The sequence below is a fragment of the Schistocerca serialis genome, chromosome 5 (assembly GCF_023864345.2).
Source record: "Schistocerca serialis cubense isolate TAMUIC-IGC-003099 chromosome 5, iqSchSeri2.2, whole genome shotgun sequence".
Taxonomy (NCBI): Eukaryota; Metazoa; Arthropoda; class Insecta; order Orthoptera; family Acrididae; genus Schistocerca; species Schistocerca serialis.
The window spans coordinates 361,054,807-361,073,106 of NC_064642.1; the positions used below are offsets into that span (position 1 = coordinate 361,054,807).

General features: G+C 38.6%; 2 protein-coding genes across 5 annotated transcripts in view; one reads left to right on the forward strand and one right to left on the reverse strand.

Annotated features, from left to right (window-relative positions):
* LOC126481690 (acetylcholine receptor subunit beta-like 2) overlaps positions 1–2,562 on the reverse strand; it is a 47,732-nt gene extending 45,170 nt beyond the window's left edge. The window contains exons 1-3 of the mRNA XM_050105632.1: positions 2,414–2,562; positions 1,854–2,321; positions 125–273 (exon numbers count right to left, since the gene is read on the reverse strand). Of these exons, the coding sequence (XP_049961589.1) occupies positions 125–273; positions 1,854–2,321; positions 2,414–2,477 (681 nt within the window). The 5' untranslated portion in view covers positions 2,478–2,562. The remainder of the gene's footprint in view (positions 1–124; positions 274–1,853; positions 2,322–2,413) is intronic.
* Positions 1–18,300, forward strand: part of LOC126481692 (vesicle transport protein USE1) — a 116,808-nt gene that overhangs the window by 55,011 nt on the left and 43,497 nt on the right. For 3 of the 4 annotated variants that reach the window (XM_050105635.1, XM_050105637.1, XM_050105634.1), the window contains exon 2: positions 6,166–6,266. In XM_050105635.1, coding sequence (XP_049961592.1) covers positions 6,171–6,266 — 96 coding nt within the window. In that variant the 5' untranslated portion in view covers positions 6,166–6,170. Of the gene's footprint in view, positions 1–2,601; positions 2,732–6,165; positions 6,267–18,300 lie in introns of those variants that run through there. The other variant, XM_050105636.1, reaches the window with a different exon arrangement.

Here is an 18,300-nt window from a genome sequence, read left to right on the forward strand (position 1 = left end):
CAAAGAATTTCTGCAGTTGCATGCCCAAAACTTACAGAATATTTCTTACATTGCAAAACAGCTGAAGATGCACAGGAAAAGTAATAGTTCTTCACCTAATTTGTGGACTGATGCTCAGACTTACCAGTTTCACATTTAAACACTGTAAATCAATGTATACTGTTGTGATTTGATCATCAGCGACAGTGGGTCGTGAATATGGATCATAATACGTCAACATGTCCTTACGCAGTTTCTGTGTTACAGTCAATTGTTCTTCTTCTTGTTGATATCCTGTTGACATGTGAAAAACAGTTATTAATTATTAAGTTGTTTTGTTAGACCACTAGGTCCAAATTACATGCACTGTTGTGATTTTTTCACACTGCCACTCTCATCTTTTACTGCACTTTAGAAATTTGTATTTAGTGCTTTATATTTTGAATAAACTTGTTTATTATTATTTTAAAAAAGTAATCATATTTCAGTGGTAAATAGTTTACTGTAAAGAGTTCATTATGTGAAACCTGGCTCTAAAAATGTTTTTTACCATAGCTTCTTAGATATTGTGTAATATGATAAGATTGATTAGAGGCCATTAATCCAAACTGCAGAAACTTACTGACCTACTGCAAAACTTGGTGCTACAAGTGGACAGACGAAGAGAAAGGAATGCATTTTTGCTGAGTGATAGACACAATAATACAGCAACAGACAATTCTGAAAGATTTATAAGTATCAAGTTCTTCAAAAGTCAGGTAAATTAAATGAAAAGAATTCCACAAAGAAAGTTTGCAATACCAAAAGAATTAATCCAAATGAGAAACAGGGAAACAGACAAGTAGGTAACAGTTATAAAGAACTGAGAAGCAATATATGATTTTTGGAAAAGTGACTGAATCCGTGAGGCGGGTGTTGATTCATTTGGAACAATAGTGTTTTCAGTTTATATTAGCCACACATAAAAAAATATTGTTTGCACACTAGAGAATCTATTGCTTGTGTGGAAAAGGAGATTAAATACTCTGTTAATTGAACAGACTATATTAATTTTGATAGATACATTATATCAGAGGCTGTTGTTGCATTTGTAAGAGAATATAACATGAAGGAAACTGAAATCTATTGTAAATAACAATTCAAAAAAAGTAAATGTGTGGCACCAGAGTATAGCACAAATACAGATCAAATATTTACCTCAGTGTTGTTATTATAATTATGCAGTAATTATCATCAGTTACAAATAATATAGATTTTTATTGATCAAGATTCCTCATTTTTATCAAATACCTTCAGTTTATTTTTTATTGTTGCAACAAAGAGTTCAGTGGATAGTCAACAGAATAAAATAAAAATTATTAAATAGATGAAAGGTTTACATTTTTTTGGGGCCCCAGATCATGCAAACTAATTATCACAGAAAAATTTATCAAGTATAGCAACTGCATTAAAGCTTTCATCATTGCTGTAACTTTGTGGAATTTCCCTACTATGTACATTGTCTCTCATTTTAAAACAAAAAACTAATCTGTATCTAACATCATGAGCATAGCAATAAAATGTATGCAATATGTGTTGATTCCACTACAATACAGAGTGAATTCATTACATCTGTGATGCTTGACATGTCCTCTCGTAAGAGTTCATTGGTAAATCTGTGATAATGATTTCAGTTAAAATATTTTGCTCATTTCAGTATTGTTGGTGTCATATTTATTGCGATGTAATGTGTTTGGAGACGATTCATTTAAATCCTTAACAGCAGATTGTCACTTTTTCATTAACATAAGCTAATGATTGTGCAATTTAGGAAGATGTACAATAAATTGTGATTGAGTTTAACATTCAAAGTTAAATGAACGTCATAATTGTACCTCTGTTGGTAGGACAGCCATATATCCACTTTCCAGTAACTTGATACCATGTACTGAAGCACACATATTGAACATGTAAAGGAAGAGGATCTGCAGCGTACAAAATTCTTTCATCTCCACCTCCTTTTCCAATTTCTATTAGACTATTCGTTAAACGAATCCAGAAGCCACGTTCTTCTGTAGCAGACAAAATAGATGGCGTTCTTGTGTGATTCATCGTCCTCCGTCGTTGTTTTCCACGTATTACGGAAAATGAGTTCTGTCCAGCACCAAGAACAATCTCATATACAGGAGTAGTAAATGTGAGTGATGATGTTGGAGAAAGAAGGATATGGGCATCACTTGATGCTCTCACAGAAAAATTTATTATCATAGCATTATTAGCATATGTAGCTATTTCATCTACTGGATGAAAATTTTTGTATGCATATGTATCAGTAAACTCAGTCTGGCACCCATATTGTAGATCTGAAAGAAAATTATGTGCAAGTTGTTTCATATTAATAAGTATTAGCATGTACAAACTGGATCCAGTTTTAATTGTACATGGCTGCACGTACTTGCATTAACTTTTTCCTTTAAGATTCCCACTAGAAGAAAGAAGAGTAAAACATCAGAGTACATTATGGATCACAAACACAATGCAACTGAAGCATGTATTCCTCTAGCTGTCTAACTGACAGGAAGTTGTCTGATATCCATTTATCTTATCCTTGTTTAAAGCTTTTTTATTGCATCCGTTCACATTGCTGTCTGTACCTATGATTAGAATTTTAATTTTTTTAAGCTCCATCACTTTAAGGCACAAAAGATACCTAAATGGAAACAGCATATGTAAAAACTGAGAGCTCTCTCAGTGAAGACTGCATCAGTAATTGGTATTTCACAGAACAACATATATTGTATTTATACTTTTGTATACATACTTTTCTTTGTTTCAAAGATACACGAGTGGAAGAGATGAGAACTGACCTTGTAGATCTGTATTCCTGCTATGGATTTTTTATTTTAAATGCTTAAATATTTAAGGGCAGTTAGCACATATTTTTGACTAGTGTGCAGAAGTGTCAACAGTAATCACAATTCCATATCTATATTACTAAATGACTATTTGAAAACGTGGTACAAGTTGCAGGTTGCCTGTATGGATGGCTTCCAGGGCAAAAACAACTTGATTTTCAGTATTCTGCAGCTTAGTCAAAACAACCTTGAATCTGCTATGCTTCAGAAGTTTTGCTGGAAAGCCCTTACGCATCCTCGATACAGTCCTGATCTCTCCCAACATGATTTCCATGTTTTTGCAGACCTGGCGGAAGACATTTGTGGCTGTCAGTTTGCTTCAGACAAAGAGGTGCACATCTGGGTACAATCATGGTTGCGTATGCAACTGCAAACATTTAACATTTTTTCACAGTGGTAGAAATGTATTAACAGTTATGACAATTTCTTTTAAAAGAAATAAACAGTTTACTTACTTTTTTCCATCTGTCTTGTTTTCATTTGACTGTTCCTTGTAATATTTATGAATGAACAGACGTTGCACTTTATTTTGTAAATATGGTCGAGGGCCATAATGAATTTATGTGATCTTAGTGAAATAGAGATTATAGAACTGTTTATGTAAATTGAAGTTAAATTATTTTTATAGCATTCAGAATGTGATTTCACAGTATAGACGTAACAAACAAAATGGAGTAGAAAATACCAGGAGCTAGTGGAACATAGCACCTGAGCACAGAAAACATTGCTCACCACCAGCAAAGCTACAATAATGTTGTGTAGCAGCTTTGTTTGAAAAATGCTAGAGGCTGCAAGACTATACATAAGAAAAAATGGAAGACATCATGCAGAAGTAACTGGAATAAGATGGATGGGACGGACAGGCAATACAGTTCTGTTCTGCCATGTGTGCACAAATTGATGTGACCATTTTGAAACTGTGGTAGTTGGCCACTGTGACAATTAAGTAGTTTTGGACAGTGTGTTCCAGTCATATTTCAGCTGACATATCATAAATCTGTTCTTATTACCATGGGGAACTTTCAGTTACTCTCATTTATTTTTGGAAGGAAGTTACTGTTAGTGTCATTTCCTGTTAAAAAAAATCATTTATTTACCAACATAGACTAGGCATACTTTCTTAGGGAAACACAGTAACTGCCTTGTAATTAATTAATTTATTTATTCTTAAATATTTTACCCTGTGGTCATAAGAATAATGTGACTTGAGGTTGAAAAAAAGGAATTCAAATGCAGTAAATGTAAACTAGCAGGCAATCACATTTGAGTGGAAAATTTGTAAATGAACTATGTACTGTTGGCAAATAGAGCAATTTCACAATGGTCATGACCAATTTGTGTGTGTGTGTGTGTGTGTGTGTGTGTGTGTGTGTGTGTGTTATTATTACATTCAAATGATCATGTCTCCTGAGCTTATTTTGGCTATGCATCGGGAATGTTGTCTAGGATCTGCAAGGATGAGTCATGGTACAGAATCTCCTTAGCTCTTGGTGTTCAGTTGTGAATGTTTTGCTGCCACTCAGCAGTAGTTGCTTCCACATACATTACCAGACTATATGATCTTCTTCTCTGCAGGCACATTTGTTTGTTACTTTTCTTTTGATTTGGTGGAAGTTACTTATAGACTATGGGCCATCAGAAAGTGAATCAGCCATCTTGAGGGGTTCAGATACCACATACAGCCCCTTTGTTTGATATTTGGAAAGAAGTTGTGGATTTGTCTTCCTTTATTAGCATCATCCCAACACTCCTGCCAGAGAAAGAAGCTCTTGTTTCTTAGCTATTTTTCTCTATGACCTTTTGGCTCCTGATTACCTGTCAAATATCCCTTGTTGTATCCTGTTTAAGCTTTGTGTTGGCTACCAGCAGCAGCATAACAGTCCAGACACTTTCAAAATAACAGTTAAAAATAGCCTGTTGATAATATCATATTGCATATCTTATTATTTTCCATGTTACTTTTGTGCCTCTCACACATGCTTCTTCTATAGGAGCACAGAAATTGAATCACACCCAGGAAGACACTTAAAATTTTGTTTTTATGGCTATGTTATTAAGTCACATTAGTGGATCTCTTACAGGGTCTTTTCCCAAATATGTATAGTGTTTTGTGGCATTGCTTGTAACCTTACTTATAGGTACAAGTTGTGCACCTCTCAATGACCAGTGTTAAATCTATTTCTGGTTCATTTCATAAGTTACTCTTGACAAGATTCATATGCCGTCAAACCGTTCGCTGATTCTTTTGCCGTTTTCCTTGGAGTGGACCCTACATAAAATTGTGAAACACAGGACCATAATAGATGAATGCTTGCGGACAGCCTTCAGAAATCTTTTTGCTTAAGTGTTGATCTGGACATGCATTTCTTGCCTCTATGTCTTTTAGGAAGCCTTGTAGAGCTTGAAGGCAATCCAACTCCCTTAGGGGGTACAAATGTACTAGCCACCAGATCAAACAACGCAGCAGTGCTTGTGATTACAGCGGCTACGTATTTCCTTTGAGTATTTCTTGCTAAAGTTATTAAATTGTTTCTTCTCATCCTGTCCAATAGGTCTTCCCGACCCAGGGTTCTGGGCAACTTTTTCATAACCTTCCCCATTTCCTAAATCTTGCCAGTCCTTTTCCTTCATCCCTCTTTATTTCCCCGTTAACCCTTCTTCCAGAGTAAAGAGCCACTGCCTCCAGAAACTTGCACATTTCCATAGCTTTTATATGTTTTTCTTTCTGCCACCACTTGATGGTGTATTTTTTCCCCTACACAATTATTTTATATTGCCTCATTTACAGAATTATATGTCGATTTCCCATTTCTAAAACCACATTGATTGGGGACTGATTCCACATAGTAGCCTCTGCTCGTACTGTCTGCTACATAACGATTTTAGCAACACTTCTCAGACAGATAAGCTTGTACGTTCCAAAAGTAGAATATCTTTGTCCTCACCCTTCTTCAAAACACCTTCTTTAAGTAATATGTTTGCCTTTTTAATATTGTGAGTATTACAGCCTATAGCAAACATGTATTCATCAGCTGATGGAACTATGGACTACTCAGCACAGCTGGCAAAATGAAATGATGAAGTGGAATCATAAGTAGTTTACACAGAATGTAAATCATTAAAAAATGAATTTCAGAAATAACTGTCACCATGTATTACAAATTTGAACATCTTCGATTTTGTATTGAGCTGACATGGTTCAATGTGGCCTAGTGTAAATGTGTCCAAAAATCTGCTGTTATAACTTCCAAGTATGTCATATTTTAATGGAAACTTTGTGTTTGGTTTACAGGCAGTATGGGGATGTCAAAGCTGGAAGTCAATTTGCAGCGACTGCTGTTGCACTGTGATGAGCTAGCAAGGGAAGACAAGAAAGACTGGAGACTTGATAAGGTATTTATTGGAAAATGCCGCAGTGTGGCATATCTACCTTAGGCCAAGACGTCTGTAGTTAAGCAGTTGTATAACACATGTTATTAGCAAGGCATCCTATTTCATTTCTAATCAGTATCAGTGAGACATAACTATGGAGCTAAGCAAAAGTGTATATTGAGCTATAAATGAATATGTTACAGAAAGTTAGTTTCTCAGCTCCACCCAGAGTGTTTTACATTTTTCAGAATAAATTCCATTTTACTGTAAACCTGTCTTTTGAAACTACCCATTAGATCATTTTTTGCAAGTGTTATGTGATAGTTGGTCACATTATAGGGGCACTTCCACCATTAAAATTATTACTTTTGCAATAAAATCTTCTCTCATGGAAACGAAACGGGTATAGGATGGCTGCTCAAAACTTTTGGTACATACTGGGACAGTATCATTTATCTGTAGAAATTTCTACTCCTGCTGTGTACTGTCATGATGAAAAAGACAGCTCTTGTGTCACATTGTAGGAGAGGGTCCTGTTCATACGGGCTGGCTGGGGGCTGGTGCGATGGCCGCCGTGGGCTGCAACCTTCCTCAGCCTGGCTTCCGTCTGTGAAGGGTTGGGGAGACAGTGACATCACATGGACTGATGGCTTTCTTGAAGGCCACCTCGAGCTGTTTGCATAAAGATCGTGAATTCTGATCTGTATCTTTCGGAGACCATGATTTTTTTATTTTATTTTCCTCCCATAAGTATGATAGGTATTCTATTTGTCTTTGTGTTTTAATTTGATTATTGAGTACACAGTCTGGCCTAAAATCCATGTAGTAATTTAGTGTCATAGCGACCCCTTACTGTTAGAGGGCCCGCACAACTGACATGCAAGATGGGTTGCCGACCCCCTTTCAGGAGTGTGGAGAGAAACATCACCAGTGGACAGAAACAATAACAGACTTTCCAAATATACACAGAACTACTTTGCCAGACAACATGTGGCAGTGTTCCACCAATCGGAACTCATATGACTCATGTAGCACTCCGTCAACCTGGCTTTATAAGCACACCTAGACCGTCAGACCGGCAGTGTTTACCAACCACTAGGAACAGCTCCGGCCAGTACTTATGCCAGCCCTAGCATTGTACTCATTCACCATAGCATTGTAGTAGCACATTGTATTTTGTATTGTGTAGAGTAGATTTTGGTCAGTATGTTATTCCATTGTCTTTTTTTTCCTTATCTGGTTTGCCACCATGAGAGTTGTGGTTTTTTTTCTGGTTGTTCTTGCGTTTAACTCTTAGTTTATGCCAAGAAGGCGTTTTTCTTTAACTAGAATAAAGTGTGTTCAAATTGACTGTTAGTTCTTTCGTGCCGACCGCAGGGCACTACACTTAGCCTTTTTTGTTTGGGGAAAGGTTTTGTGTCTGGTGCAGTCAGTAGCTGCAATTTTACATTTGCCAGAGTGGTTCTGTTGACAAATGCTAGCAGTTCTGTGCATGCTTGTCATGTTCTTGCTGTGTTCCTGCATTGAAAACAATATACTAAGTGTCAATGGAGTTGTGATTAAGGCATTTGTCAGTTGGGGTCTCAGGTTGATTGCTGCATATTTAACATTTGTGGCCACAATGTCGTAATGTCATTTATTACCTTACACCAGGTTGTTTTTATTTTCAAACTATGCTGGATACCAACACTGTAGGAAAAGACAGATTGCTACTTATCATAAAGAAGACATGTCAAGTTGCAGACAGGCACAATTAAGGGACACTCATATATAGCTTTCGGCCACAGCCTGTGTCAGTAAACGACAAACACACACACACACACACACACACACACACACACACGCAAGCAAGCAAGCAAGCACACCTGACACACACATGACTACAAGCTTCAACATCTCCAGCTCAAGGTGCTGTAGTTGACGGTCGTTTGTGCGTGAAGTGTGCTTGCTTTTACTTTGGTATTTAAGGCAACTTTGTCCAAGTTTTGCCATACTTGTAACCATTTAAAGTTTTTTTTAAAAATTCAGTTTTGTTGTGTCGCACTTCTTCTCTCCGTTCTGCATATAGCTTTTTTTGTCATTCTTATGAGCGGGTTATTGGCTGTTTCTACTATGTATCCATTTTGCAAGTAATATTCATTTATGTATTTTAGTTTGAAAGGGATCTTTCCTAGGTTTACTAGAGCTTTTTCTGACTCTGGCCAGGCGGTTGTCAAGCAGTATGGATTTTTTCAAATGGTGGATCAGAAACACCTCGTATATCCTTTGTAGGTCGATAAGTCCCACTCCTCCTCCATGTATAACCATTGTCATGGGGTGCACTGCTCTTTAGAGATTTCACAACACCATAGAAGATAGTGTATTGCCCCTTCTGTGTCTCTCATTATCTCTTTTGATTGACTTGACATTTGGGCCATAAACAACACTTTTAATAGTAATTGTTTGTTGATGAGATTCACCTTCTGGAATAAGTCTAGCTCTGTATTTCCGTTTGACCTTGTGAGTCCTCTTATTTTGTACAGAACTGAGTAACAGTTTTGGGCTGCCATTTTCATTTGATATGAGTAAAGTTGTAGCGCCATGCATTTTTGTGTTTCAACTACTGAGTACCATGTGCTACCTTTGTTAAGCTTCTTTTTTCCTGAGTGCTTGGTATGAGTACAGTATTTTTCAGATTTATTTTTGCCGCTGCCGCTCATTCAAAATTTTGAAGGGCTTCTTGTATTCTTCGGAGATCTGCCTTGTCTTCTATGAAGAATACTACATCATGGCTTTATTTTCTACTGTAGTGGCATGTGGTGTGATTCCATTGATGGTTTTGTTGATTTTCTGCAACAGGGGATTCAGAGCTAAGGCAAGTAGTGCCACCAAGAGCTAGCAGCCTTGTCTTACCAACCTCTGAACTTGTATCAGTTTTGTGTTAGGGCCATTTATTAATGCCCTGGCGGTGGCAGTATTAAGTATATTCTTTATTATTTAATGGAAAGAGTCTCCGAGGATGAGTTTTTCAAGAATCTTGTGTAGATAGTCATGGCTTACTCTGTTGAAGGCCTTATCGAAGTCCACTGACACGATTACAGCCTTGGATTTGTTTACTGCTGTATCATTTTTTTCAGCTTGTCTGCCACGCATCACACTGCCATTTCGTAGTCAGTGTTTAGTAGTGTGATAGGTCTGTAATCCTCTATTCTTTGTAGTACACCTTTTTTGGGTTAAGAGTGTGTGTCCCTTTGTGAAATCTTTTGGTATTTTTTGACTGCCAATCCTGTCATTCACAACTTCGTGAAGGTGTCCCTAACAGTGTTCCAGCTCATATAGTAGAATTCAGTGGGAATCCCATCTGATCCTGGTGATTACCCAGCTGGGCTGGATTTAATGATGTTATGGACATCTTCTTTTTCCATACTTTCTTCCAGGTTTGATCTATCTGCACCTGTCAGAACATCAGGCAAGTTGTGTAGGAGGATGTCCGTTATGGTGTCACTCAATTCCTCTCTCTTGAACAGTTGACTAAGTAGTTACATTTCTGCTCCAAGATCTCTTCTATTGCTGTTATAATTCTTCTGTTTTGAGTTCCTTAATTTCTTTTTGCGTTGTTTTTTCTAATTATCCTGCTGATATGGTGCATTGTGGCCAGTTCTTCTTCTATTGTCCACATTGGTTGGCTTCTTTTTTTGATTCCTTTTGTTTCCTCTTTTGTTATGTTCATGAGTTTAACCTTTATGCATCTTAGTTTGTGCAAGCGCTCTGTCTCATTGTCCATTGGAGCATTTATTGTGTCTCTTATGCGCTGGGTATAAAAGTCTGCTGTATTTTATAAGTGTTTTTCTGATCTTGGGTTTAGCATGTGTTGTCCATCATTCTACAGATGTTTCTGCTGCCTCTTTCTTCTTGAGGCATTCCCTCCATGTAGCATCAATTTCCTTAAGCAGTGATGTATCTTTCGTGTCACTAGTGAGCATTCTCCAAAAGCTTTCGCCTGAGTCTTTCTTTTGTATTGGTAGGTTTATTTCTGAAATCTGACAGCTGTGTTCTGAGAAGGTGAAGGGTTTTATTTCTACAAAGGATATTTTATGGGTTAAGTTCCAAGGCATGATATCCTGTCAATCTGAGTTGCATTTTTCTGATGGCAATTTCTATATTGGTGCATGTGTTTGGTGTCGATATGTGGTCTTTCGCTATAACACAATTGAAGTCATTTCAAATCAGTAACTTCTCCTAGTTTTCAGCTTCATCGGTTGTCTGCTATGTTGTCCTCTGTGATTGTCCATTGTATGTTACAAATCCTATGTGACCACAAACCATTTTTAATGATGGAATATGTTTTCATAAGTCTATTTTTACACTCTGCAGCCCTGAATCTACTTGAATTCTGCAGGCAGTACCCCATTTTTCCCTTGTTAGTCCAAAAACATTCCCATATATCCTGAAAGACTTTATGATCTACTTGTCATGCACTACAAGAAGTAGAGTGCACACTTTTACATTCCTGATGCCATAAGCTCAATGCTGAATCATAATGTTGCTAAATGACCTGTCTCTGTGTTGAAATTTCCAAGTACATCCCCCCCACCTCAGTCTCCCAGTTTCATCAGTGTTGTCTATTTTTATGAACAGTGAGTTAATCAAGAAATCCAGTTAAGTCCATTTATGTGTTCCATAGGAACTTTCATATCATCTGTTATCCAGTTATGAATTTCGAATGTAGTTGGTCTTTCAGAATTCTGGTCAAATGTATATTGTATTATGTTAGATCGATTGAGTGAAGCCATGGTTTTTCAAAAGAAGGCAGAACAGAAATCAAAAATTAAATTTAGTACTTACCAGACGTCAGCAGCAGCAGCAGCAGCTCACACAGCAGTAGACTCAGCGTGAGGGTTGTTGGTCAGGAAATCCTGTCTACCTAGGACCCACAATAGGAGTGGCAGCACAAAATGTTCCCAGGTGGGCAGCCAGCCAAGTGCTCAGCTACTGCACCTGTTTGACATTGTTTGAATTTTCCTCATACTCTATGCCTACATAAATAGAGGGCATTATACCTCATCTGATGGCCCAGTCCGGCAAAATATTCTATGAACTTGAAAAGAGCATTTATCTGCTTCTATTAACATAGTTTGAGCCAAATCAGTGAGCCTCATTCCATGTGCTGTTGTTAGATTTTCAATTGGAGATCTACATAACTCTTTTTAAGTCTCAATGTCTCCTCCTAAGATATATTGGAAAAGAGCCTCTCTGGCAGATCATCTACAGAAAACACTGTCATACTAAAACAAGATGACATTTTCCACTTTTGCTGTATTAAGTTTATTTATTCATCTCAAGTTTCAGTCTTCTAGGCCATCCTCAAGTGATTTTGTGGTTCTGGAAGAGAAAACAATGCCTTAATATTGAAATATCACTATCTTAAAATTTTTGTTGCCCTTTGCAAATTTCAAGCTGTCAAACCAACAAGACAGCAATGTGAAATGTAATGAACCGGAAACACAAATTTGAAGACACTGACATTTCAATATGTAAGGTATATTTTTCTATTGAAGGACCACAAAGTCACTTGAGAATGACCTAGAAGGCTGACACAAATAATGAACAAATAAAATTAATGCAGCAAAAATGGAAAATGTCATCACCTTTTAATAAATTAGTAACTGCTATGGAAAAAAGAAACTTTCATACTAAAATTGCTCGTATACTAGCTTTTTCACCATCTGTAGACTTTTGATGTAAAAGGGTAGGAATCATAACTAAATTGAATATATTAATTTTACATATATAAATTTAACTGTTCAAATGTATTTAAATTTTATAATAAATTGTTTAACATTGTGAGGAATAACATAAAATAAAAAAAAAAAGTTAGAAGCTGCGAGTATCAAATCTAGGGCCAACAAATTACCAGTCATCTACATCTGCATCTACATTTATACTCCGCAAGCCACCCAACGGTGTGTGGCGGAGGGCACTTTACGTGCCACAGTCATTACCTCACTTTCCTGTTCCAGTCGCGTATGGTTCGCGGAAAGAACGACTGTCTGAAAGCCTCCGTGCGCGCTCTAATCTCTCTAATTTTACATTCGTGATCTCCTCGGGAGGTATAAGTAGGGGGAAGCAGTATATTCGATACCTCATCCAGAAACGCACCCTCTCGAAACCTGGCGAGCAAGCTACACCACGATGCAGAGCGCCTCTCTTGCAGAGTCTGCCACTTGAGTTTGTTAAACATCTCCGTAACGCTATCACAGTTACCAAATAACCCTGTGACAAAACGTGCCGCTCTTCTTTGGATCTTCTCTGTCACCTCCGTCAACCCGATCTGGTACGGATCCCACACTGATGAGCAATACTCAAGTATAGGTCGAACGAGTGTTTTGTAAGCCACCTCCTTTGTTGATGGACTACATTTTCTAAGGACTCTCCCAATGAATCTCAACCTGGTACCCGCCTTACCAACAATTAATTTTATATGATCATTCCACTTCAAATCGTTCCGCACACATACTCCCAGATATTTTACAGAAGTAACTGTTACCAGTGTTTGTTCCGCTATCATATAATCATACAATAAAGGGTCCTTCTTTCTATGAATTCGCAATACATTACATTTGTCTATGTTAAGGGTCAGTTGCCACTCCCTGCACCAAGTGCCTATCCACTGCAGATCTTCCTGCATTTCGCTACAATTTTCTAATGCTGCAACTTCTCTGTATACTACAGCATCATCCGCGAAAAGCCGCATGGGACTTCCGACACTATCTAATAGGTCATTTATATATATTGTGAAAAGCAATGGTCCCATAACACTCCCCTGTGGCACGCTAGAGGTTACTTTAACGTCTGTAGACGTCTCTCCATTGTTAACAACATGCTGTGTTCTGTTTGCTAAAAACTCTTCAATCCAGCCACACAGCTGGTCTGATATACCGTAGACTCTTCCTTTGTTTATCAGGCGACAGTGCGGAACTGTATTGAACGCCTCCCGGAAGTCAAGAAAAATAGCATCTACCTGGGAGCCTGTATCTAATATTTTCTGGGTCTCATGAACAAATAAAGCGAGTTGGGTCTCACACGATCGCTGTTTCCGGAATCCATGTTGATTCCTACATAGTAGATTCTGGGTTTCCAAAAACGACATGATACTCGAGCAAAAAACATGTTCTAAAATTCTACAACAGATCGATGTCAGAGATATAGGTCTATAGTTTTGCGCATCTGCTGATAACCACTCCCCCTCTACACCGTTACATCAACTGCTTCTAATAAACCCCTCATAATGTATGCCTGCACAATACATTGCATACAATGTCAAAGAAAAATATTGACCTGGTGCTGTGAGCAATGTAGAACTTATAGTGCCAGAAGGGATGTCTTCACATCAGAGCATGCACAGTCAAAAACAAACAACTGAATCCCTTCTCTGAGCTGATTGTAGCACAGCTGACCATCATTTCAGGACTTGCCACTGGTTTCTAGTTGTCACAGAGAGAGCACTACGAACATATTTTTGTCCATTTTTTTTGCGTACCAGCACACATTTGAAGAAAAATGGCATGATTGTAGCGTGGTTTCTGGCTCGCATTCAGAGAGAAATGGCATAATTTTAATGTGAGTTATGGCTTGCATTCAAAGTGAAATGGCATAGTTTTAGTGTGATATTAACAGTGTGCTGCAACCCTTTAGCACATGATAACCAGCCACCACTGGTCTGAACTGTACAGAGGAAAGGGAATTAGGACTCCTCTATTCAGTGGTGTGACACACGGCAGACAATCCACAGACACTGCAGCAACATTCTATTCAGTGACGAATGAAGTAGATCACCTTGATTGTGAAGTGCTGTCAAGGTCAATTTGTCATCAGTTAGAATGCCATAGAGGTGACTTAGTAAATAAAATTTGGATAATGAACACGTCTGGAAATGAACCATTTTGATATAAAATAAGTTTGAAGTTCAAATCTCCCGCATCATGGTACATACACAGCAGAGACAATGAGCTCCGACCTGTGTGCTCTACAGGAACCCATGCCATGGGCAATGTTTCAGTACTCATTGTTGGGTTCTTTTCTATGTGATGAAGGATATCCTTATCAAAGTCGAGAGTGTGGCGAGTCCATGGAGCACCACAGTCAACCCTCCTAGTTTTGAACATACCAGTTTATTGAAGCAATTGTTGTTAGACAAAAATGGTCTATGATTTCATAATTACAACAGGGATTGACAACAGTGCCCTCTTCTCAATTTGTGCGCATACTGAAAAGTGAGAGATTTGAAAGTGATCCATTCTTGAAACTTATTTTGCATCTAAATGCTATATTTCTGGACAGAGATTCCTTATAAAAACTTTATGTACTAAGTCACCTGCGCAACCCATGGCAGCCTCTAATGTGAATTGTGAGCTACCCTGTGTTGTGACCTACTCTGTATTGAGTTTTGGGATCCCCTTCTTATGGATCATCTTCAAGATGATATGTGTGTACTGTAACAGCCACTGTGAAAGTTTGTAATATTTATTCTTGGAGGGGGAAAAAATGTTAATCAGTCAATTGAAATGAAGAGGTATGGTAAGTGCAAGGATGAAATTAAGAAAATGGAAGACTTCATTTACAGATTCCAAATGATAATTAGGGATAATATATATATAAACTTCCAGCACTGTACACAGTTATATTTAAGACATATACAGACAGCCAAAGGCAAGGAATAGCCACCAAATTAAGCAGCAGAAGTGTTTATAAGATCAACAGTGTAGTGAAACATGGAACCAATTTCAAGGCTATGACTGCCATCAGCAATGAAAAAAAATTGGGGCTAAGCAGTAATGATATTTCCATCTTCCTTGCTCAATACAAAAGAACTCACATTTCTCTTGAATGGAGATTGCATGAATTCAGAAACAGAAATGTGATCTTTTTTTTTTTTTTTCATCTGCATTTTGTCATGAGCTACATAATTGGTCCTGTGTAAATAAAGAAATAAGAAAATAATTCAAAGACGTACAAATGATAAGTGAACAGAGGAGAAGATTTCACATAACTTGTGGCCTCCAACTCAATGGATTGGGAAAGAACTTCATTACTATCGGTAGAATAGAAATGACAGATAAGAAATTAGTATGTTCCACAGCATTTTGAAAGTCATAGCTCTCAAGAATAAAAGTGATGTTTTTTAGTTCTATTAACATGTAGTGTTTTGTACGAGGGGGGGACCAAATATAAACGGAGTTTTTGTTTCTGAACATCAACAGTTGGAACGGTTGGTAGCCCAGCATTTCTGCGATGCTAAGGTGGGACCGTTAGAAGTGAGGAGAGCATGCTGTTAGATTGTTAGGTATTTCCCGCCATTTCGTCAGTAACGCTCATGATGTCTGAGCAACAGGTGCACCCCTCCATTGTGCAACACATAATTATCAAATTTCTTGCTCGTGAAGGAGTTACAGTGGCGGAAATTTGCCAAAGATTGACTGCACAGTTCAGTGATAAAACACTATCAAGAACATGTGTGTTTGCCTGTCATAGAAAGTTCAAGGAACGACAAGAACATGTGGAAAATCAGCAACACGATCACCGTCCTTGGACCAGCATTACAGACAATAACATCCATGTGGATAAAGACATTATTGATGACAATGGACGGGCGAGAGTATCAGAAATTGCACAGGAAGTCGGAATCAGTTATGGGAGCTGTCAAGCAATCATCGCAAACGACCTACAGTTCCTTAAAGTGTGTTCCAGATGGGTCTCTAAACTTTTTAAAATCTGAAGTTGAGACATTTGTATGTCTGTCAGAGGCTCACAGCAAGGTTTACAGAAGAAGGTGATGCATTTTTGAGTCAGATAATCACCTGTGATGAAACATGGATTCACCACTACACTTCAGAATCCAAACAAGCCATTAAGGAGTGGCAGAAGAAAGAGGAGGCAGCACCAGTGAAAGCCAAGACTCTTTGGCTGTCAACTGGCAAGATTCATTCAAACATTTTTTTCAATCAGTGAGGCATTTTGTTGATTGATTTTTTGCATGAGCAATCAATGCTGCTTACTACTATGAACTGCTGAATGAGGCAAGAGTTGCATATCACTGCAAAAGACTAGACCAGTCGATTCAACAGGTCATCCTCCTCCACAACAATGCACGACCACATAATGCAGTTCTAACTGTCTGCAAGCTACAGGAAATGCATTGGACTACACTTGATCATCCTCCTTACAGCCCGGACTTATCGCCCTGCGATTTCCATTTATTTGGATCGCTTAAAGAAGCTCTAGAGGGGTGACGATTTGAAGATGACAAGAGTGTGGAAGACTTTGTGCCCAACTGGCTGGTGACAGGACCCAGTTCTTCTTATGATGAGGGCATCAAAAAGCTGCCCATACGCTGGGACGAATGCATTTCCAAAGCAGGAGACAATGTGAAAAAATAAATTATAATTGCCTTGAGTTTTTCAATAAATGAATTTAAAAAAAAATCCCATTTATATTTGATCTGCCCTCTTAACAAAGGTAATTTTTTATAACTTCAGAGTTGACGATAAGAACTGTGTTTTTTTTTAGGAGAACTAAACATTCCAGTAGTCTTAAGTGTAAATAATTTAGGAGTGAAAATAACAACTCACCAGGTAGTAGAGGCATTGAGTTATAGACAGGCATACAAACAAGACTGAAAAGTTAGCTAGCTTTCAGAAAAATACTTTGTCAAGCTAGAGTACACATACACATAGACAAGCATGCGGACACACCTGTATGGCAACATCTCGCTGGTTGTGCCAGGACTGCAGTTCTCCAGCTTGACTGGAATGGGGTGCTAGTCAGGTGTGGGGAAAAAAGGAGGTGTGGAGCAAGAGGGAATGTTGGGGAAGGGGGCCTGGTAGCTGTGGTGGCTGGAAGGTAGTCAGCAGGTGCATAGGCTAGGAGTGTCAGAAGGAGAGACAGCAGATACCTAGGATAAGAATGTGACTCAAGCACTAGTACATTCAAACACCACATGATGATGATGATGACGATGATGATACAGAGGAATGAATTGGGAGATGATGACAGAACAGAGGAAGAGGAGATTTCAGAGAAGAGGGTGTGGGTACAGAATGAATGAAGTTGGCCCAGAGCTGGGTGGAGACAGATTGGGGGGGGGGGGGGGGCAGGGGACAAGTGGAGATTGAGGACAAGAGTATTAAGGGAATCAACTGTGTGCTGTTGGGACGGGGCAGGGGAAGGATCCAGATAGCATGAGCTGTGAAGCAGCCATTGAAATTGAGCATGTAGGTCACAGCAACGTGTGCCACCACTGGGTGGTGAACTCTGCTTTTAGCTACAGTGTGGGGGCTGGACACTCATTCAGGTAAACTGCTGAAACATTATCACCATTGCTTATTGCAAGATTGAATGCCATCTGGTGGTGTTGTGGGCATGAGACATTGTAAGGAAAATGTATAAATGGAGGAGAGGTAAATGGGGAATCACTCCACCAACAATACAGGCTGCAAATTGGGAAATCCAATGACTTAAGTGACTATGACAAAGGGCAGGTTGTTATGGTCCCACACATGGGGTCAAGCATCATGGAAATAGTGAAGAATGTTGACTGTTCACATGGTACATAATAATCATCTATGGGAAGTGGTTGAGGGATGGTAGAACCGCAGTAGGTGACAAAGTGTTGGACATCTGCAGTTCATTAAAAAATGTGGAAGTCACAGGCGTGCCCCCTCTATAAAGCAAGGAAGGGGTGATATGTGGGAGATCTGATGACTGTACAAAGCTGGTGTGAGCACAAGTTTTTCTTAGTGCACTGTTTAGCTGACATTGTTGAACACACAGATTTGCACCAGATGACCTCAATGTATTCCGATGTTCACCTAATTACATTGTCAATTAAGACTGCAGTGATCTACTGTATTGAAGTAAATGGTTGCTCAAAACATGCACCCCTTCTTGTACCCAGGCCAGTGGGGGCAGTATTATGTTCAGGGGGACATCCCTGCTTCCCTCAGACCAGTAGTAATTGAAGGCACCAGGACAGCTGTGGACTATGTGAATATTGTTGTGGACCACCTCCATCGTTTCA